General features: G+C 38.0%; 1 protein-coding gene across 13 annotated transcripts in view; it reads left to right on the plus strand.

The window, feature by feature from the left end:
- The window catches only part of PARD3 (par-3 family cell polarity regulator), a 455,490-nt gene that overhangs the window by 280,720 nt on the left and 151,328 nt on the right, over nucleotides 1–23,442 (plus strand). For 8 of the 13 annotated variants that reach the window (XM_065628469.1, XM_065628475.1, XM_065628471.1 and 5 more), the window contains 4 exons: nucleotides 6,428–6,578; nucleotides 14,982–15,171; nucleotides 20,172–20,323; nucleotides 21,417–21,461. In XM_065628469.1, coding sequence (XP_065484541.1) covers nucleotides 6,428–6,578; nucleotides 14,982–15,171; nucleotides 20,172–20,323; nucleotides 21,417–21,461 — 538 coding nt within the window. The remainder of the gene's footprint in view (nucleotides 1–6,427; nucleotides 6,579–14,981; nucleotides 15,172–20,171; nucleotides 20,324–21,416; nucleotides 21,462–23,442) is intronic. The other 5 variants (XM_065628470.1, XM_065628478.1, XM_065628473.1 and 2 more) reach the window with 3 other exon arrangements.

Genomic DNA, 23,442 nt, shown 5'->3' on the forward strand with positions numbered 1-23,442 from the left:
ATTTCAAGGGGTTTTTTTCCTCTCTCTTTTTTGACAGAATTAATGTCTTGTCAAACTTGCCTGAAAAAAAGGTTTGAAAATGATTTGCAGATCCCCAAATTTCTTGCTGCGTGCCTGTTCATTTTTGCTCCAGTTGCTGTGTTGAAAATGGAGCATACTGTGAAGTGGAGAAACAGTCATGAATCCAGACCATATAAGGATCTCATCCACTGTTTAAATAAATTGACTGGTAGACAGATCATTGGGAGAGACTTTTCAAATGAGTGGCTTCATTATAAAAGAAAGGAAACATCTATTTTTTCCAGTATGGGTGGAAGTATAAAACATTCAGCATCATTTTTTCCCTGCATGCATTACCTACTTTCCTACTTTGAAATTGATATGACAGGTTTGGGTTTTTTTCTTTTCTCACTAGATTAGTTTTGTGACGCCTTTCTGGAGTTCGTTTAACTATCGAAAAGGCTTTAGTATCTTCTCCAAAGATGGTGATTTCACTCTTCACTGCCTTCTCCAAGTCATTGGTAAAGCTGCTCACAAGGCTAAGCCCTGATTCCTGGGGAAACCTATAGCTGACTCTTCTCCACCCTGAAGACTGATCTTTGTTTCCAATCTAATCTGCCAGATTGCAGTCCAGAAAATTAAAACATAGTCCAGTCCCATGAAACTTAGTTTCTTTAACACCTTTGATATGACGCCTTGGTAAGTGCTTTTTGAAAATGCAAATATGTCATGTCCAATTCATTGCCTGAGAGCTGGGAGAGCTTACTGGCACCTTTGTGCAACTCCAGCATCCCCATGAGGCAGGATTTCCCCATAGACATCTGCGTTCCCCATGGGCCCATTTCCGTCATGGTCAGTGATCTTAACTCTTTATTGTAAATGCTGCCATTTCATCCAGAAGGAGGTCAGATGCCTGGTCTGTTGTTCCCAAGATCCCCTCTAGATATAGAGGCAACCCCCAGCCCTCTGACACCATGGCCACTTGTAACAGCATGTGGAACATTTTGGCCAGCAGTTGTGCAATTTCACGGTTGAGTTCCCTCAGGGTTTTTGGGAGAATGCCATCTTACCTGGGTGACATGTTGACTTCTCACCTACCACTTTGTTCTAATGGTCCCTTGTATTTTCTTCCGGCTGATCTCACTCCTCTCCTCATTTGCTGCAAAGAATGGGGTCAGGTGTGGAAATCTCCCCAGTATCTTCAGCAGTAAAGACTGAGGTAAAGAAACCATTGAGCTTCCCTGCTGCAGACTTGTTCCTCAGTAGCCCTTTTACTTTTGCCATCAAGGGGTCCAGCTCATTCCGTGTGCTTTCCTACATCCAATGTCCTTAGTGAACATTTTACCTTGAAAACTGAACATCCTCTGAAGGGTACTGCTTAAATTCTTCCTTCTGTCTCTCAATTTCTTGGGCTGTATTGCTGTGGGGTTTTTTTTTGACTGTGGCACCTTTTGCCTGAGCTTCTAATACTGGACTTGTTAATGGTCTCCTTTGAGGCCTCTGCTGGTCTTTCTAGTGCATGATTTTCAGTGCATTTAGGTAAACTTCTAGTAGTAAACATCTCAAGAAATATTTTTAAATAATAAATGTTAGTTGTTGGGAAAGAATGTACATGATTTTCTACTTTGTAATATTTTGTGTCTTCTGTTCTGCCCTTCTACCTGTTCCCATTTATTTAAACTTACTTTTTCCTCCTTTATTTGTTTTCTATCCTTGGTATCAGCTTACAAACTCTGTCTTGGCCCAGATTCATCCCCATGCCCCATAACCTACCATCTAACTACATTTTGCAAAGTTGTGTGGGTTCCCTCCCACCATTCTGAAAGCAATTTTGTCTTCTGCTTGCCTTTTAACATTTTCAGGACAGGCATGTAGTATTTCTTGGGAACACTGAACTAAGTTTACATTTACTAGTGCATGATTGTGCATGTGAGTCAAACATGACTCTTTTTGCTGGCTATTTACCTACATTTTCACATCTTGCCAAGTCTATCCCTGAAGAAGGATCCCAACTTGGGTGGTAACAAAGAAAACCATATTTAATGTTGGTAGTATTATTGTAAAAGTAGCCCTGTTTGAAAAGGAAGCTGAAGCATTTTGGACATCTTGGCCACAGTACACAGATAAGAAAGGAAAAAGAAAGCCTGGAGAATAATTCTGTGTAACAGAAAGAGCTTCAGTACCCTGGATGCAGTATAATGTATAGTAGATTTGTACGCTAACTTCTTTAAAATCCATAATGCTTGCATGCTGGTGTTTGGATAACTTATTTTCTGAAGAAAAAAGGCAGTCTGATTATTATTTCTTTCTATAGAAAAAAAAAAGTTTGTTTATGCTTTGAATATTTTGGCAATGTTCTTATGCATAAACTTTTTTCATATTTATGTGCATAACTTCAGATAGGATGGATGGTGGTGTTTAAGTAAAAAGCACCGCATTAGTTGTCTTTTTATCATCTAGATAAGCAGCAGCTGGGCTAGTTAGTACAAACAGTGCTTTAGCAAACAGCTGGTTCTTATCTGAATGACAAAGGCCAGGGTAGAGACCTTTTTTATTAAAAAAAAAAAAAAAATCTTGTTTCTATTTTTATTTTAAGAGAATGGAGAGAAAAGGAGCTGCAGGCAATCTGTAGCACGTGAGGGTTTATTGCATTTTTACGAATACGTTCATTTATTATAGATCAGTGCTAGGACCCAGAGAGGGAACTCTCTCTTTTCAGCCTGGAGAGGAGAAGGTTCAGGGGGATCTTACCAGTGTCTATAAATACCTGATGGGGAGAGTAAAGACAACCAATCCAGACTCTTCTCAGGGGTGCCCAGTGCCAGGACAAGAAGTGAGGGACAGAAACTGAAATACAAGAAATTTCTGTAAACATAAGCAAAAAATGGTCTTCTGAGAGGGTGGTCAGCCACTGGCACATGCTGCCCAGAGAGGTTGTGCAGTCTCTGCCCTTGGAGGTGTTTGAAACCCAACTGGACAAGGCACTCGACAACTTGTTCTTTCTGAGCAAGAAGGTGGGCTAGATAATCTCCAACCTGCACCTCCATGACTCGGAGCCTTCACACCAAGAAGTGCTCCTGCTCAGGGCGGCTGTTGGTGGGAAGCGTAGGGGCCAGTTGGTGCCTCACTTGCCTTGCCAGGCCTTTAATGAAGGTCAGGAATTCGTACATCTTTGTTTATGTTACCTACTCTTTATCAGTTAATCAAGTTAAATTATACCTGATAGCACTGATATCAGCTAAGGGAAGGAACTGGAATGTGTAATTCAAGCTCTTTATTAGAAATGCATCAGGAGGAAGTACTTTTTATTTGAACTGCAATCTTGCTTCGGACTGTCAGTCTCTTTGTCTTTCCCACAGCACAGTTTCTGAATTCAATGTATTTTTTCTTACACAAACTTTCTGTTAACAATGTAAGGAAATTACTTTTTTTTTTTTTTGAGAGCCAGTTATATAATTCCTGTCTAATATTTGCTGGTTTTTAAAACGCATTGTGTCTTTTATAAAATATAATTGGCTGTCAATGCCTTTGTTTAAACCCATCTTTTAAGATGCTAATTAGAAGTGGAAAAGTTTTAAAAGTTTTCCCTAAGAAAATGATAAAATACGTGATTCACTTTACAAAGTGTGGCCATCTAAACGCACCACTTCTGCTATTTCTGTTATTTACCCTGTACTTTACTGCATTACCAGAAGTGAATTTCTATGTATTTCTCTGATTCAGAGCTTTCTTCTTGTCAGTATCTTTCTGAAAATCTCTTGAGACCTTCCTACAAATGAGTTTGAAAGTTGATGGGTTGTCACATGAAGAAGGACTGTGCGATATCGCTCACTAAAAGCTGGACACTCGTTACATAAAGTCATCAATATAGCACTGGGAGAATAAATCCCAAAGCACTTTGATATTTTCACACCTTATTTAAAGGCAGTGAAATAAAAGTTAGTTCATTTAATGCCTTTATCATGCAAGTTTAAGCTCTCAAGCAGTCTAATGTTGTTGTGCTTTTTTTTCTTACAGTGTTTCAGAATTTAACATTTATTTTCTTTTTGAATTTGCCTTAGATTCCTTCATAAAAGAGGCTACAAATATTGTTTAATTTACTTTTCAGTAAAGCTGTCACTTGTAATCTGCAATTTAAAAAAACTAATAAAACAAATCCTCATTTCACAATTTAAACCTTATTGAGTCTAATTCACTTGCACTGCAAGTTTATTATTCTCCTGCAGCTTGACGTGCCTCCAATTGTAATTGTGTTGACCCTCTGATGCAGTAAATCTCCCCAGTGCTTATCAAACTGGGAGAGATAAGTCTACAATTTGGAACTTCATTAAATATCTCATTTATATTAAACAGATGATGGCTTTGAACAGAAATAATAATTTTTACAGACTCTGTAACCTCCCAGTCGTGGTCTCCTCAACTTTGTAATGCGACGTTTCGCAAACCTCCACCCCTCCGTGTACCAGGCGTTACGCCAGCGCCCGAATGTCAGAAGTTGTTAGTCCATCGGGCTGACTTCAAAGCCTCCGCGGTAGAGACTGTGGCCGAGTGCTTTGTAGCCCTCAAAGGAGATTTTTAAAAAATCTTTCACAGCATACATTTCTTAGTCATCTGGGGATTGCGGGTGGAGTGATTAATAATGGGCAGCTGTTTAAAGAAGAAGAAAACAACCAACAAACGTGTTGCTTGTTATTGTAATTCCTGAAACTATGAACTACTCCTCTCGTGCTTGTTTAGAGACCAGTCCTTGGAATAAGCCCAGTTCCCAATGGCTTCAAAGTGTTTGTAGCGTGCTTAGTATCTTACAGTATCTGGTTCCTGCCGTATTTCAATACATATAAAATATACGCCGTGAGATTTGTGTAAGGACATTGTTGTTGAGGTTTATCTATACACTTCAATATGAAGAGGTGGGTTGGTGAGAACAGCTAACGCTTTGATGTGTGAGTTCATACAATTACATGCAAAACACGTCTATTTTTTAATACTTGTTTATTTTTTTTTAATAGTGCTGTGTTCAGTTCCCGCCGTTTAGGTGGATTGGTTTAGCGGTCTTGGCGAAGCTCCTCCGGTAGCATTGCCAAGTACCAGCAGGGAGCCAGAGCTCAGGTGAACCCAGCGCTTTAGGAGCAGGAAGGCTGGATGCTGTGAGGGCTGGGTGATGGTGTGGGGATTCTCTGGTCTCCCCAGTGAGCGACTGGGCACTCATGAATTGGGCATCTGAGCTGACCAGTGAGCACGTGGGCGCTCGTTCTCCTCGCTCCCAGGGCCTGTGTGGGCATCGGAACTGCCCGTGGCTAATGGGGTGCCTAAAACCAGCTAAACAACACCAAATTGTTTTCTTACATTGCCTCTCACAGGCACTGCTTTCCAGTGAGCTCTGATTCACTGGGGCTTACTGAGGAAAACTCAACTCTTTCCTCTTGTTTTGAAAAATCTGAGAGGCGTATGCAGGAAAACAAGGGGTGACCAGCTTCTGCAAACAAAGGTTGAGCTGAGAAGTCGCTCAGAGGAGCCTTCTGGCAGAGGGCAGCTGGGGCCACATGTGGAGTCTTCTCCTCTGTGCACGTGGCCAAGCAGCCCATCTCCATCACTTCTTCCACCACCTACGTTATCTGTCTTGTAACGCCCCGGGGAGTTCTGCCTGGAGTTGTGGTGGGCAGGGACCCAGCAGCTCCGGGAGGTGAGGGCTGGCGTGGGAGGCACCTCGCGTTTTGCCTCTATTGGTTTTTGTGGCTGTGCCTGGATGTTGCAGCAGTGCCAGGGATAACAGAAGCTTCCAGACTGAATGAAGCACTCAAGGTCTTCCATACCCTGCGACCAGGAAAGGCAGAGCAAATAACTCGTCATAAGTAGAAAAAAGTTAATCTGAAGCCTGACTATTTTATGTCCTTCCCCGCTTCTGCTAACTACAAAATGTTTGTTTGCGTATGGGTTACTAATATGTGTGGTGAGGTTTTCTGGGGGTTTCCACAGTGATTACATTTGAAAGCATATCGCATGACTTCAAAAGGCATCAGCAGCCCAATTCCAGATAGAGTTCCTGCTCTGTGGTCCTGACAGGAGCCTTGTTCTGGCAGGCTGTCAGTGTGGGAACGATGGCTCAGCTGTCTGCCCGATATTGCTGAAAAAAGCCGAAACTGTCCTTAGGAAATTATCCAACAAAGAGACACCAAAATGCAGTGGTTTTTTTCACCAATTTTCTGCCGAAGGATTTGAAATTTGACAAGGCGCCATGGGAGGTGTTGTGTAAAGTGGCTTAGAAAGTTGGTCATTAAGCAGAGCTGTCATTGCAAATTATATTTGTCCGGGGTGAGAAGTTCTAGCTCATTTGGTGCCCAGACAGGTCTAAGCCTTAGGCAAGTTGTTACAGTTCCCCCATGCTGCTAAATGGACCCTGGGCGCTGATTTTCCTCTCTCTGTGCAGTTGGAGTCACCTGGGAGCCCCTCGGGGCCAGAGCTGCCCATAGAGACCCTGCTGGAGGACCGGGAACGGAGGATTTCCCACTCCCTCTACGGCGGGATCGAGGGGCTCAGCGAGTCGCCCACGAGGAACGCGGCGCTGAGTAGGATAATGGGTGAGTCAAATCAGCTCTGCTAATCGGGCCGTGCTTTTATTCCTCTCTGTGATTCATTGAAGGGTAGTTAATGCAGTATGGGAATTAAAGAACGTGGACGTTGCACCAACCAACTTAAAATGTGCCTTAAAGTTGTTCTGCGCAGCCATCCTGGATGGTTAATGTGAGAAAGTCAAATGGAATTATGAAGTGAATTTCGTATCCTGTGGCAGGTCATAGAACAAACAGAGGGCAAATTTAACATAGTTTTTCAGTGTCTGGGACAATAAATTATTGGGTGGTCTAGTCTCCGTGCTGAGCCTTCATTCACATGAAAGTCAGTGAGTCAGGGGAATTTATAACTAATTTCAGCATTTCTTCTCCTCTGTTTCAGTCATACTACAATATAAAAATAAATAAGGCAAACTTGCATCCATTTATGCTAATTCAGGTATTTCATTAATTTGTTTGAGTTTTTGCTTTGCAGGACACCAATTTTAAAACCTCGTAACTAGTTTTAAGCATCCCTTTTGTAGATTCTGTGCCATACCATGAGCATGGCCCCAGTGGATAATGAGGTTATTAGTGATTGCTCTGCAGCAGTTCAGCTTCTGATGTAGAGCTAGGTAATAAAGACTTGCCTTGCCACAGGAGTGGACAGATTTCCTGACTAGCATGGGATTAGTTTGAAAGGATTTTCAAATTTAAACACAAAAAGCAGCTTGATGAAAATAGCACCTGACAGAAGATGTGACAATCGCTTGCTTGAGTTGCAAGTTTTAAACCTAAGACCTGGCCATTAAATCTGGGACTTCTTAGTGTGCTTGACACACACAGAATATATTAGAAGATGCTGCTACAAACTTGATATGAAGCAAGGGTGATCTTAGTTTTAAATTCCTTGAGATTTATTTTCAGCCTTAGAAAATGAAAGTCCACCACCTAAACTTTTTCAGTCAACAGTTTGTGTATATATTTTGCTCTGTTTTGGAGTTGTTTGGGGATTTAAAAAAAAAAAAAAAATTTGTTTGCTTTTTCTTTGTGGTAGTAGAATAACACTGTTGTTAAACTCTGAAAATCCAGAAATTTGCTGTTTAAGTTATTTCATCAATTAAGTATTTTGCCTTTTTTTGCACATTTGGTCAACAATAGTTAGAAATGAACCATATTCTGTTCTATTGCATTACATCTCGTGCAGCTTGGAAGAAAAAATGTATTCCTGAGAATCAAGGAAATACGAAAGCTTTTTATCTGAAGTCACATGCTACTTAAAGAGAACAACTGAAAAGAAATATTCAGTTGTTGACAAATTTAGGGACTGACAAAATAATTTGAAGTCTTTAGCACTACTCTCCCATAGAAGGGACTAGTTCTTGTGGTGTTGAGACTTCAAATAAAACATTTGCAAAGCACTGCCTTCTGTTTTTTCCATCAGTGTTGCAGAGGATTTACACATAGAGCTCATATAAGCGTTAGCGAGTTATTTCTTAAACACCTTGTCCAGTGATGGGAGAGGAAACCCTGTGTGTACGCATGTGTGTCAGCAGCGCAGTTTACTTCCACACCAAAGCAACACGGGGCTCGCTGTGCTAAACACAGTCTGGTATCATCCCTTTAACAACAGACAGTAACTGATGTTTCAACAAAAGAAAAAACAATCTTTCCAAAGCTCTTGAAATCTACTGCTTTTGGATATCTCTCTAATGCAGACATAGGGGAAAAAAATCCATCCTGCATTTTGTGTTTTATAACCTGAAGCTGATGTTTTGATTTCATCTGAATCATCATTTTTATGTATGGTTTCCAGAAACCAGGAACTATGTAGAAAATTGGTTGGTTGTGACTTAAAACTTTTGATTCTTTAGCGGGAAGCACACAGAAAATCAAACTGTGCCTGAACATCACAGTAAATGTGAACTAGTCCAGCATAACTGAAAACTCGTCTTGCCGGGACTGGGTCATTCCCTTTTGCAGTTATGCCTGTTTCATGGAGCTGTCATCTTTAAAGCCAGGTTTTAGGCAGCAGCCAGTTTTCTGATACTCTAATTTTTCGCAATGGATCTGTACGATGAAGTTAAAACTGCAGCATTTACAATCTTTTGTGATATTATTGCATGCATGCTTTCTTGCAACATCGCACAACAGTGAAGTATTGTTACATGTTGGCAGAGATAGGTACAGTTGTTTGCTTCAGAAGAGCTAAAATTTGTAAGACTCGAATCATTTATTATACAGTGGACTTCCTGTCCTATTGGCACTGATAATAAGAAAAAAATCAGTTTAGTTTGTTTGGGGTTTTTTGTTGTGTTTTGTGGGGGTTTTTTAATATATATTTTTTTTAATTTTCATGGGAATGTATATGTCATATTATATGATTCTGCCAGAGTTTTCCTCCCCTCTTGAAAATTGGCCTAAAAGTGAGGATCAGTCCTAAGAACACTCTGGCTGAGGAAGACTGGAGGTCCGTACCTTCCCGTGCCAGCCCTGCCCATGAAAACGAGCCAAAAGGACTGTTTAATGTAGTGCTGGTTCCCTTGAGTGCCCTCCACATATGGAGGAGCCCTCTGACTCACAGGGTCTCTGAATTGCCTCATGTCTTTGTATTTACCCCTCGATGGATTTAACTATGTAAACTTTTAGTACTCTTGGTACCTTGTGGTGAGGAGGTCACAGTTTGATTTCATGTGTGAAGGAGGAGGTCTTTCTGCTTCTTTCGCTTTTGGGTGAAATTGATGGATTTTGAGTTTTCTTCCCTCCTAAGTTAGACTATTGAGAAGTGATAATCTCAAGGTCTGGAAAATTCTTGCTCTTTCCAGTCATTGCTTAAAGTTGGAACAAAACTTTTAAGAGACATTTGTTTCTTTTAACTATATCTAATGTAATTTTCAGGAAAGGTGTTTAAGACAATTTGCTTACTCTTTCAATCCATAACTGACAGCAAGAAGTGGTTGTCAGAGTCTTGCTGTGACAGTGGCAATAAAATACCAATTTTGGAATGTGATTTAAATTATGTAGAATAATGTTTGCTTACTGCAAAAAGGCTACATGAATCTTTTAATGTTTCTGACGATTATGTTGATCTACTTTTCTAGGTGGCTATTGCTTTTTCACTTTATAACATTTCACTGAAAATTTCCGATGGAGAGGAGATAGTGCTTTCTGTTTTCAGGGAGTGATATTTTTGTTTTGACAAGGTGTTTTTTATTTATACAAATTGGGTCTTCTAAGAATTAGAGGGCTATAATAAACCCTTATATTTAGTTATTTATTTTTAATATTTCCAGGTTGCCTGCTGGTGGTATGTTTAAAATAACATCTGTGTTATACTGGTTTGCTTGGCTCTACGATTAAAAATTCAAGTCTCTTCTGATACACCATTCTTGTATATCATCCATTATGCTCCTGAGTTTTACAATACACAAATGCATAGCTACTGTCTATATAAATTATTCTTATTCAACAAACAGCTTAATACAAAGTCCTCTTTCATCTCTTTCTTCTAGTTGCTGATATATTTTTAATGAACATGGCGGGTTTTGTTGCTAACGGTGTCTAAACAGAAGTTATTTATCGAGGGTACACCGAGTAACACAATAGCTTGCACCGAATCTGCTTTTCATCCTGAAGGATCCTCCAGAACTTTGTAAAATTTGATAGTTGCTACACAACAGGAAATACTTTGTTCTCTACACAAATAATTGCTATCTTTAGGATAGAATCAGGAGGAAGCACTACTGAAAAGAATTTAGCTAGGGATATAGAGTGTGTGTGTCAATAAAATGAAAATAAACCTTCACAAGCAGCTTGCAGTTCCCTGGCCAGGAATCTCATCAGAATGTGACGGTCTGCTTACAACAGTCTTGATAGATCTGACCACTCCCTTGAAATCCAAAGCCTGGATATAGTGGAGACATTTTTATCCTTAGATGTTCCCCACACATTCATAGAATTATAGAATCATCTAGGTTGGAAAGGACCTCTAAGATCGTTGAGTCCAATCATTAACCTAACACTGCCAGGCCCATCACTGAACCATGTCCCTAAGTGCCACATCTACATGTCTTTTAAACACATCCAGGGATGGTGACTCCACCACTTCCCTGGGCAGCCTGTTCCAATGCCTGACAACCCTTTCCATGAAGAATTTTTTCCTAATATCCAATCTGAACCTCCCCTGGTGAAACTTGAGGCCATTTCCTCTTGTCCTATCACTTGCTACTTGACAGAAGAGACCAACAGCCTCCATGCTACAACCTCCTTTCAGGTAGTTGTAGACGGCAATAAGTTCTCCCCTCAGCCTCCTTTTCTCCAGGCTGAACAGCCCCAGTTCCCTCAGCTGCTCCTCATCGGACTTGTGCTCCAGGCCCCACACCAGCTTCGTTGACCATATTCCTATCCCACCTCTATTTAGCTTGGACAATTAGATGATATGAGTATCTATGCAAATTTTACCAAAACTCAGTATATTGCTGGAGGCAAATACGCTGTTAGTGAAAAATTAAAAAATGAAGACCCAGAGAATTTCCAATTTCTCGTTGCACAATTCTCTCTATCCCTCCTATAGGAATTCTTATTGCTATTGTTATCATCATCATCATCACTATTTTCTTTTATTATGATTTCTATTATTTATTACTCTATTCATTACTTCAGTTAATACTTCATTCTTCATCACAGAGTAGCTGTTGCTGATTTCTTGGTCAGGTAGGTTAGGAATCACCTGTCATGTCAGAGCAAGAAAAGCCCTCTGCTTGTGGAAGAGACTTGAAGTGTACCATTGGTCTGAATCCCATGATATCAAAATGCTTGTGAGAGTCACTCATTAAGTAATACTTGGTTTTGAACATATAGTAAGGGTGTTCAACAGATTTCTTAGACATTACTTTAAGGACAAAGCAATAGCAAAAGCATAAGAACCAAGCCAGATACAGCACCATGACAGTGCAGCGTAGTGGGAGAGCCAAATTACCGCAGCAAACAGATTAAGCAAACTTCAGAGATTTTCAAAGTTTAAAAGAACCTGGAGTAGTTGTGTTCTTCAGGAGTAAAAAGCCTGTTGTTCATTTTTTGTACTCAAGGTTTTTTTTGGAGCCGTTTATGTTGGTGGTTTAAATCAGGTCCACACTATTTTCTGGTCTGTTATAGGTCTATACTATTATAAGTTTGAAGTGTCACTGTTTGACATATTTTTCCTTCTAAGCTGAAAGTCCCCATAGACCTGGAGACCACCCATTTGGGACTGGAGCTCTGAGACTTCTTTTTCTGCATGGACAGATGAGAGCCCTTCTTGCCCCATAGTTTGGTATCGACCTCAGGCTACACTTGTTTAGATTGGTAACTTGTTTGAGAAATTTGAGCATCAATGTCCTGAGATGAGACACGCTTCAAAGGGAGAGTGTTTTCCCTTCCTTATTACACCGTCCAAAATACTTTATATTATTACAGATTACCTCACTGAAGTTGAATTAATATATGCAAAACTGGACTTGGAGTGTATTCAGACTCTAAATTTTATAGCACTTCTCTAGCCTGAGGGAAAATTATTGTCTTGGAGACGTTTGTAGACAGCTCGAGCAACGTCTTAGGTTTGTAGATCAGTCAAATATACTGATGATTACTAGGTTTGAAATTTCTTCGATGGTTCCTTGTAATAATTCTCACAACAGTTGCAGAGCTTCTTTCTCCAAGGGTATTTACTGTCCACTTCAGCCAAGCTCACTACAAAGGACATCTTGAGCCTGTTGCTGAGGTCAGTCTGACCATCTGCTGGAGGTGAAGCCTTTCACCTGTTTTGAGCTTCATCTGCAGTGAAAAGCATAGGCACGTCAGATGGGTTTTCTCCTTAATTCCAAAGCAACTATTAAAATGTCAGTCTTCTCCCTTGTCAGATATAGAGAAGCAGTGAAAAGTTAAAAATGTTACTGAATTACTGTAGCTTCTCAAATGGGAAGTTCAATCTGCCGAATGCCAGAAGGTTATACCTTTTCACAATCAATTCTTTGGAGACGTTATTAACTACGGAGTTAACAGTCTTGTAGGCATTATGTTTGGAAAGAAGTATATTACCAGGCTAAACATTAACCTGTCCATCAAATAAGCTATTATTGGGCAAAGAATCAGCTGTTATGCAAAACAACCACATTCATTTCAGGTTGACAATGATGAGATGTTCACCAGTCGCTTTTTCTTCCAGCCATTTCTTCAGCCTTCTTCAATGATCTCTTTTGAAGTCAGTTTTCCACCCTTTGGAAAACCATACACAATGAATTATCTAGTGCAGGGACGATTTTAGCTAGCTCTTTACACATAAGGTTTTCATTTATTCGTTTGGGTTTTGCTTGTTTGGGGTTTTGTGGGATTTTTGCCTTTGTTTTTGTTTTTTTAGGGTTTTTTTGTTTGGTTGGTTTTGATTTTGTTTCTTTATAATTGCATGCAAAGGTAGTGATGGTAACTGAAACATTTCCAGAAAAGAGGAAAAAATTATTTTCCCCTAATTCTACACAATCTACAGTAAAAATAAAGTGTGAAAATATATGATTTGTCCATACAAGCCGTTTATGTTATGGAAATACAAGTTTTGCTATATATTATTTCTGTGGTGCATCATAGTTTTAGAATAATTTACACTTTGTTGTCGGAGTAACGGTTGATTAAGGTAGTGCTTTTCTTCTCACGAGATGTGACAATTTTACTATTTGTGCGTTTTAGTAAGATAATACATTTCCAGGAATAAAATTCATGTAATGTCATGATCATTCATTTTAAAAAATGTTGTGTGTAGTGAGAGTTAGAACCAAACATTTAAAAAGACAAATCTTTCTAAGCTGAGCATAAATATCCAGGAGGGAAAACTATTTTTAAAGAGATTCTATCACATGGAAAATTACGTGCAACTAATATGAAATAATCACGCTAAATAATTAGCCATTGCCTCAGATAACTAAATAATTTTCATGCAGATTTGCAAATCTGTATTTTACTTAGAGCAAATTTTAGCTTAGCCTTTCTAGATACTGAAATAACCTCTGTTTATGACAAGTTAAAATTTTAAGTAGTGATAAATCTACATTTCTACCGTCTTCCAAATAATTTTATATAACCAACATCCTCCCAAATGTATCTCATGTATGTATCCTGAAAAACAGATTTATTCGGTTTAAACCATAGTTATTTTAAAAATTATTGCAATGAAAATACTATTGTTTCTCATATTATTTATAGCTTTTTAGTCTGTTTTGGTGACATAAAGCTTTCTATAGGTTTAAAAGTTTGTTCTGCTTTTCATGCAGCAGTTTGAAAATTGTTATCCAATTTTACACAGTGAAATGATTATTAGAAACTATAATTATGTGTGTATGTTTATGCCTATGAAAGCAGCCAGTGGTAGTGCATTTATAATATTTACATGCACACTAAAACTGATTTTTACTTGGAAACAGTGTTTTCCTAGTTTGTAAGAATCCTCTAAATATCGTCTTTTAACTGCCACTCTCATAAGTTAATGCAATGAAGTCTGCTACTGAACAAAGTATAATGCTGAATCTTTATTATGTCTCTTTAATGTATGTGATGACTCTAATTGAAACATTTGAACAACAGTGTTAAAACTTATTTCAATTTGGTGGTAATAGAATTAGATAGGATTTTTTTCACAAATTTTATATGTGTGCCTCCAGATTATTTTGTAAAGGGGAGAATGAATATTCAGAATCATTTAGCTTTAACATTGAGCTCTCATCACCTGTTACAATTCTCACCTTTGTGGAGGCACAAAAGGGTTCCAAGTTCCCCGTAACAGTCAAACAAGTTTCAAATTTCATGACAGCAAGCTTCATCAGGAGAAACGATGAGCTCTGTTAGTCCCCACTGAACTAATTTTTGGTTCTGCCAAGCAGTTTGATGGAAGGGGAGCTCCTGTCTTCTGGAACAAGTTCTTTCCAGCAGTGCCCAGTGACAGGACCAGAGGCCATGGGCACAGACCAAAGCACACGAGGTTCCCACTGAACATCAGGAGACGCTTTTTCACTGTGACTCAGCACTGGCACAGGTTGCCCAGGGCGCTGGTGAAGTGGAGAGATTCAAGAGGCATTTGGTCAAGGTCCTGGGCAGCTGGCTGTAGGTGTCCCTGCTTGAGCAGGAGGCGGTTGGACCAGATGAGAGGTGACTTCCAACCTCAACCCTTCTGTGATTCTGTGCTCCTCTTGCAATGGACTGCAGATACAAGTGGTGTACATCGCATTTCAGACCTCTGCATAGGCAGATATGTTTTGAGACATAATTAATTTTATTATCTGTGTTGTGTTACTCTTATCAGTAGCATCGCAGTTTGACACGACATTTTATCATCTGTGATCATGTATTTTTCAAGGCACTCTCTGCCGTTATTTAGGTTTTGTTTTGTTTTTTCTATTTTTTATTGTTCAGGTAAATATCAGCTGTCTCCAACGGTGAACATGCCCCAAGATGACACCGTCATTATTGAAGATGACAGGCTGTCCGTACTCCCCCCTCATCTCTCTGACCAGTCGTCATCCAGTTCCCACGATGATGTTGGGTTTGGCACCGTTGATGCTGGTGGATGGGCTAAAGCTGCAATTAATGAGTCAACAGACTGGTAAGAGCATGTTTTAGTGGAAAGATATGAGATGACTGCAGTTCTGTCTTTTTCTTTTGTTTATTTTTTCACTACTGCTAAAATTAATCTTTTTTTTGTAATCACTTGTAGCTTTCACTATTTTCAAACTGATAATTGTCCCTATTTCAGGAAGGAAGTCTGTGCAGATAATTTGTTAGAATTTCTACTTCCGGTTGCAGTTTTGTGCTCTGTCAAAGCACGTTTGTCCAATGGTACTAATTGTTATTAAGACCAAATCGGTATATAGCTGTGTTAATTTTATGATTTAATACTAATTTAGTTGCCAACTGAGCTAGCTTTTGTAAAAAAAACTTTACAAAATTTAAACACTTGAGTTTATGAAAGATGAAAGAATAATTCCAATTGGAAATTTAAATTTATAAACCTCACTGTAAATATTTCTAAGTCCGTAAAACAAATATTTTATTTTTATATTCCAGTATTGGTCTAGGAGCCTCTCAATACTTCTGTAGAATTTCTTGATTTTCCTAACAATGTACAGTTATTTTAAAATCTGCTTAGAGGTCAAAGCAGCTATTTGTTTTGCCCTAGTGTTAATGCTTGTGCAATAAGAACTAGTTAAGATTTCTTTATTATTCATGAAGAAATACCTTTCTTATCATTGTATGATTTGTAACTATCATGCAAAGGCAGCGTACTGTAATAGTTCAATATCTAAAAATATGGAAAGTGGTAGTACCACTTTTAAAACGGTGGAAAGTAACTTTCTATGTTTTATCTGTAGTAAAAATGATTTCTGTGAATCTTAGGTTGAATCTCTAATTACTTTTATACATTTTAATATGGGAGTCTTAATGAGAAATGCATTGAGCTCCATTATTGACTTCCTTAGGTTCCTGGCAAAGAAATACTGTTTATTGCTTAGTACAATTAATACACATCTAAGATTTAATTTGCAAGTCCTGTAATTATCTATATTAACAGCAAAATAAAAGCCCAGCCTGTCCACTGCCACTTCTTGAAGCTAGATAATTACCACAAATGGTGTGAAGTATATGAATTTTCGTATTTTTCTTGTCTCTTGAGCCCGTTATGAATGTGTCAGCGATATCTTAATAAACCAGCAATAGCACCTGCCAGCTGATATGCACCTGTCAGCTTCTTCTTTGCTTTATATTAGTTTATTTCATTCTATGTCCAGGAATTGGGTTCTGTATTTTAAGCACTATTTTAATGATTGTTTAGAAAGATGATTTTTTTCATCCTCATTTGCTTTTTACTTTTTTTAATGTTGCAATTCTTCTCTTGGACAAGTCACACTTGTAATTTGGGCCCTTGAAAAGTCCATCTGTCTTTTGTAAAAGCTTTTAGAGCTGAGAATCTGAAAGTTTTAAATAGAGTAGTACTCAAGGCTGCACATAATAGCTTATTATTGAGGGAATTTTTTAGCTGAATATGAGCAAAAACCTACATCATAAAGTAAGAGCCCATTTGTAACCTGCAGATGCTTTTACATTTACTTCTGCAGCATATTTTACTATTCATATGCTTTGAAAATGAAAGTAACAGTAAAGAAAATAGGGATTAGATATTGTGAAACTGATCACGCTCAAAACCTTTGAGCGTGTGTCTTTATGAGAAATTGTAAAGGTCTTCGGATACAATTGCACTTAAAAGAGTAGATCAGTGCAGTGCCTCACTATCTAATGCATTCTATTTGTAAAAAAATAAATAGCAGTAGAATTAGATTGTTGCATTAATTTCCTGCTGCTAATGGACGGAGGAAGACTTGTAAAACCAAGGTGCATTGTATGATTTTGCTGGAAGGCACAAAGGGTAAAACTAAGAATATGGATGAAGGGTTATCCAAACAAGAATGGCAGCTGTTCTGAATCACAGAAGAAAATGTAAGCTTTTCCAGCCTCACAATATCTCCCTAATCCTTGATGAAAATGTTATGAAAACAAAGGGGCAATAAGACAGGATTAATAAGTGGAATTTTAATAACATCGAGGGTCAGAAGGCGGTTACATTCTTTTAAGGATCAGCTGTCATTCCAGAAATCTTATTTGTTAAGTATGCTAGAATATAGAAAATTGCATTTGGCATTGCTTAATGACTTACACTAAATTCACCTTCTGTCTTTTATTAATGCAGTTGAAAAATATTAAAATGAGGCATTTTTAGAGGCATTAGTTCCTCCTCTGTCCTCACTGGCTTTTCAAGTTATGGATCGTCACAGGGGCTTTTGAATACTTTTAGGCAATGTACATGTATTCAAACTCCTGAGATCTGTGCCTTAATTACTAAAACACTCTCCTGTATCATTAATAATAGAAATAATCAGGACATGAAAATTGATGACTCTGCATAGGGCTCAGATGTTTGTACTGTAAAAAGGTATCAGATGTCACGATGCCAGAGAGCAAGTAATTTTTGGTGCTAAGTAGCGCCCGTAGTTTGCAGGATACTATGCAAACATGGAGTAATAATCTCTCTAATAAGTGTGCGTGGAAGGTCGGTGTGATAAGGGCAGACAAGGGAAGCAGAGAGGAAACCCCTAAAGGCGGTGTCAGCAGAAATGCTGGGATCCCATCTCCAGAATTCCCAGTTGCTGGTGCGATGTCCAGACTCCACTTTGCTGTCCAGGACCTGTGGGGCCCTTTTAAAGTCTTACTTAACTTTGGAGTTTTACTCTGTTCTTAGGACTTCAAATTGAATATATATATGCATGCTGTATTTACATGAAAATGATATTCAGATTTATTAGAAGCTTTATAGATACAGATCAAAGCAAGCTCAGATGAAAAAAGGAGCACACAGCCAAAACAAATAGTTTCAGAAATTCATGCTTTTTGAAGAAAGTGTCACAGGATACATTTTGTTCGGCAAGATGAAGCTGGTCATCTTTAACTAATGTGAGCTTTGTTAACAGATGTTGCTAGAGAAAATTCTCACTATGTAAAACCACATTTTTCTGGCCTTCAGAGACAGGGCTGACTAGCAGTGAGCCAGAAACTCCTGTGTGGCCTTGGAAGGTCGTGTATGATCTGCTTATCAAAGGTGTTGAAACCCTCTAAGTTCAGCTGCGTCACTTGGAGGATGTTTTCAGACTTAGGCGGTTCTTACTCACCTGCGTGTTGCACTGCTGTAAATGCTAGAAGTGTATATTGGCCTTGTCTGTTTTATCATTCTATCATGTGGAGATAATTTTTTTCCCTATTTTGTGGGAGTGAATGTGAGAGCTAAATAGTTATTTTTGAATTCAGGCTCTGATTCATCAGCGCTTTTAAGCATATGATTCAAAATGTTGCTAAATTGTGCAGACATCTCTGAAATAGTTGCAGTAATTAAATGTAAAACATTATAAGCCTGAGCCAGAAACATTAAAGTCAAAAAGCACCTGACATTGACTTTATTCATATAAGCTCTGCTCCTGCTCTCACTTAAGTATTATATGCTTGTCGTATGCACATATCTTATTATTTGTAAATCTGCCACTACTAGACTGAATTTCTTCAAGGCTGCCTGGTAATATGGAGAGTGATTTTCATCCTTTTTAGTACCTGATGGCTTTGGACACTTTTCCTTACCTCTCTATACCATTGTGCCTAATTCCCAGGTGTTTCTTGATCAAAGATGCTTCTATAAATTATAGTACATGACACATAAACATTTGCAGATTATATAATTTAAAAGCATAAGTAGGTTTCTGCAAAAATTTGCTATTTGCCTGTTTCTCACTAGGTATGAGACGTGTATTATACCTACCCCTTAAAATAGAAAATAATTATTTTGAAACTTGTTACTGAACAGTAACATGTATGTGTAAATTTTTTGAATGGCATTTAATCTACTTAGAAATCTCAGTGACAAAATATTTAGCTTTTTTATCTTGAAGTACAACAACAATCAGAGAGGGGATTTTGAAGGATCTTTTTCCTATTGGATAGAGAACAATGGTGCAAAATACTAATTTTTTCAGTATTTTCTGCTTTTGACTTCTTTTTGTGCCAGCTGAAGTAGAAATCTAAATTCTTTGTGCTTGCCTTCAGGCTCTTTTTAATACTCTTCCCTTTTTCAGGTATGGGAAGACCTTTGTGTGAATTTTCTTTCATGTAGTTTTTCAGCAGTAAGCAATCTTGGCATTTCTTTGGTTGTTTGGGGTTTTTTTAATTGTTTTTAATGAGCATTGTGACCATTGTGACACATTGCAAGCCTAGGGTTTAGCTTGCACACCAGATTTTGCCTGCATTCCTGTAGTCATGATTCTTCCAACATTTGACCAGCATGAATAAATCTATATCCAGCTGCTTCTGATGTAGCACGGTGAAACGCCGATCACTGCTTGCTGAAGACCTGACTTTCTCAGCCAAGGTCATGCAAGAAAACTGCAGAAGAGACTGAAACTGAGTCCAGTTACCCCTGGTTCCCATTTAGTGGTGGAACCAGTGTGGCAAATGTTTGCTCTGTATGTTTAACTGTCATAGTCAGGTTAAAACCAGGAGATGATGAGAAAAAATTGCAAGTGATATCACATGTGGAGAGAAGTTTTCATGCCAAGTCTTTAAATGAAGAAGTTTTTTAAAGGTCTGTGTGCTTCAGACAGGAGAGATTCTACTTATGCTTCACCAAAAACATTTTGTGATGAAGAAAAATGGGTAATTTGCTATTAACAGAATATATTCATTTCTCATGAAGAAAACAGACCTGTTTCATTCTTCCTCTAATTATTCCTGTGTTGGGGTTGTACATTGTGATAGTATATGTATAGTACACCAGAAATGTTTTTCTTATATTAAATCCCACAAGTGAAATTCTTGACTGTTTTTAACTGGGATTGCTGGATGCACTAAAACAAATCCATGGTGTGTGTCAGTGACTACTTGCAGTGGTTTATTTCAAAATGTGTACTTTGTTGCTGGTAGAAGTACATGCTAAATAAATGCTTTTCTCTGCAGAGTGAAAGGTTGCGTGATCTTGACAAATGTTCGCATGATTTTTTTCCCTTCCTACAGCACTCTTAGTCCAGATGTTGATCCAGTGCTTGCCTTCCAGCGAGAGGGTTTTGGACGCCAGAGCATGTCAGAAAAGCGTACAAAGCAATTTTCAGATGCCAGTCAGTTGGAGTTTGTTAAAACACGAAAATCCAAAAGCATGGATCTAGGTAGTGAGTGATGTTTTTTCAATTATTTTATTTGAACCTGATTTTCATATTGTAAGTATATAGATTTTGTAATTCCGAACACATCGTTTATGTGCAGTACTGCTGCACATAATGTCTACTGGTGGGGAGTAAAGTATTCCTAATGTGAATGGCCAATGACCTGTGTATTGTTCGTACCACTTGTAAATGTCCATACATATAAATATCGTAGCCCTCTGGATATGTGGTTATACATAAATATAAAAGGTATTTATTAAAATGGAGGTGAAAAGTGCATTTACCAATCCACATAGAATAGATGCGTAAAACTGTGCCATGCTGTGGTTCTGGGTAGGCAGGATTATTCTCAGTTCATTATTATAATGCAATTAGTCTTAAAGATCCTTTGTGGTCTCTCATTTTGTAGATGGATTTTGATTAAGATATTAAAGATGCAAGTATTTTTTTGAAGAGTTCATTCAGAATTACGAAAATGGAGCTAGTCTGACATCTGGTTGAGACCCAAGTTTTAATATTTATATCAGAAGGCCTGTAAAGCAGCAGTGCCTAAGACAGGCAATCGACTATAATCATTTTCACTGATAACACAACTGAGAATAAGTAATCGCTAACAGGCCATCTATTTTTTTGGGCATTGAATTTAGATTCTGAAGTGCAGAATCTAGTAACCTTAAACAGTGAGTTTTGGTTGTTTAAACACACAAAATTCCCTACTCATAATAATAAAAGATAATACCATTTGCTCCTTCATGATAATTGTGAATATCTCAACTACAATCCCTAATGCACCAACTTCCTCAGGGGACAGTAAGGTTGGTGATATTGACTTGTCTTGACTAGTTATGATGTGCTAACGTGTAAATAACATATTGTACCTGCCTGTGACGTGAACATGACTGACATTGCATGAAGGTTACTAGTTTGCTGCCATTTCTCCCCAGAATGTTTGCTTACTGTTGCAGTTTATTTGCATGAGGTATGACATTGCTAAGGTCCTCTAACTTGAAAAAAATATATGCAAAACAGAAGGAATGTTGGATGCATGTGGGGCATGGGCACTAACTGGGCTAACCATTATACATTTACCTTTTAACAGTAGCTGACGAGACTAAGCTCAGTACAATGGATGACCAGAAAACAGGTAAGAATTGACAGTAAGGCTGTTGCTATAGAAACCTTGGTCAAAGCAGCTTACCACAATTACAGAACTGCCAGTCAAATTGCATGAAAACATGAATATTCCAGTACTTGCATGGCTGCTTTCTATTGTTGTGAATAATCAAGTCGTACAGAAAAAGAAAAGTCTCTATGGCAATAAGTGTCTAGGGTAGTATATTCAAGCAGGTCATGCACGTAACTGTAGGTAGACACCTGTTTCTACACTTTATACTCATAAATATTCACAGTTGTTTGGATTTTTGTCCTTTCAAAAACATCTTGGAAAATTTCCTTCTAGCTTCAAATTCTAATGTTTAGAGAGCTGATGTATGTGAAAGAGTCAAATGTTTCGCTATTATAGTGCTAACACAGTGCTTGGAAATAATTCTTTTAATTAGAAAACTGCTACCTTTGCCTTAAGAGGTCATCAGATACATGTTGTGAGCTGAGTTGAAGATTACTAGCTCAAGTTGATTTGCCTTTGGAGATGAAACCCGGGCATCATAACAGAACAAAAGAATATGTAAATACAATCTTTTACACATACCATTGATTGTAACTTTTCACACAATGATAACGAGAAATACCTTTCAAAGCATATTTTTATTATTAATTAAAGTAATGCACTAACTGCAATTATGAACCTTTATGATTTATTAATATAAGTTAGCTTTTGACCTTTTGAATGCTATTTTAATTAGGCTAGATCCAGAGGACACCATAACATTACTTAGTTCTAATTAGGAACAATTCACCATTTTAACCTGAAAATATTATTTATTTTAGTACAATTTGGGGAGTAGAGCATTCCATGCAGAATTAATAATTCACAACTGCATCTCTGTTTAACCACATTTCACAACATCAGTAGGAATACTTAAAGGCTGTTAGTAATCAAGTGATAAATTTAAAAATTTTATTAAACCAGCTAAAACTCCTAGCTCTTAAAATGTTGCAGAATATGGCCACAGACTTGCAGCTTTAGAAATTGGGAATGAGTACACAAAATTAAAATGTATTCATGTTTTGAAGGATTAAAGCCATCAGAGTGTGAATGTACGAATTGTGTTCATTGTTATGGCAAGGAAAGTGCTTAGGAGCTGCCTTCACCCCTGAGCACTATTCACAGAAAAGCATTACAGATCAAACTCAAAATTATTTTAAATTGCTTTTCATTTTCTTATTAGGCTGCTTATTGGAATGGGATGTGATTAGAATGGTGTAAAACCTGTGTGTTTTAGTAAAGTATGATACTTAGATTTAAAAGTGCATAGTGGCTTTGGTGATATTAATAGAGAGTGGTATTAATTGAGTGTAGTTTTTTCTCTATGTGTTACACCTGGATTAAATTCCAAAGAAGAGACAAATCAGACAACTTGGGTGAAAGAGCATGACCGTAACCATCTGGAGTAAGCAGTTACATATTTTGTGTGCAAAAGCTCAGTGGCTGGAAAAAAGGCAAAACACCTTTTACTCTACTTTTATTTTATTTTATTTATCTTGTGTGCTTTTAACCAGGTTTTGTATATAAACACTGGATTTCTCCCATTACTGAAGATGGATGTGGCTGTTAAACAAACCACTTACTGTAGTTTGGCTTAAAAATCATCTGGTTCTAAGAAAAAAAATGCTTCAAATGTGTGGTGAACTATGTTTGAATGAACTCTAGAAACCAGAAAACTTCAGCATATATTTACTTTAGAAAAAAATAAAAACAAACTCTGTTACAGTCAATGTTGGACTTAATAGTATAGGCTGAAAAGGCGAGCGGACAACTCACCAGCTCTAGTTACTGTAATAGATTTTTAATAGTTTTTCTTTCTATAGTTCACTTGAAGTGCCTAATCCTTCCAGTGTTTACAGTTCATCCTAGGGGTTAGAAGTATATTCAGTAGCGATTGAGCATGGCTCATTTATTGAGTTCCAGGCATACTATAGTTCTAGCTGGTTATTTTTCTACATAC

The sequence above is a fragment of the Caloenas nicobarica genome, chromosome 2 (genome assembly GCF_036013445.1).
Source record: "Caloenas nicobarica isolate bCalNic1 chromosome 2, bCalNic1.hap1, whole genome shotgun sequence".
Taxonomy (NCBI): Eukaryota; Metazoa; Chordata; class Aves; order Columbiformes; family Columbidae; genus Caloenas; species Caloenas nicobarica.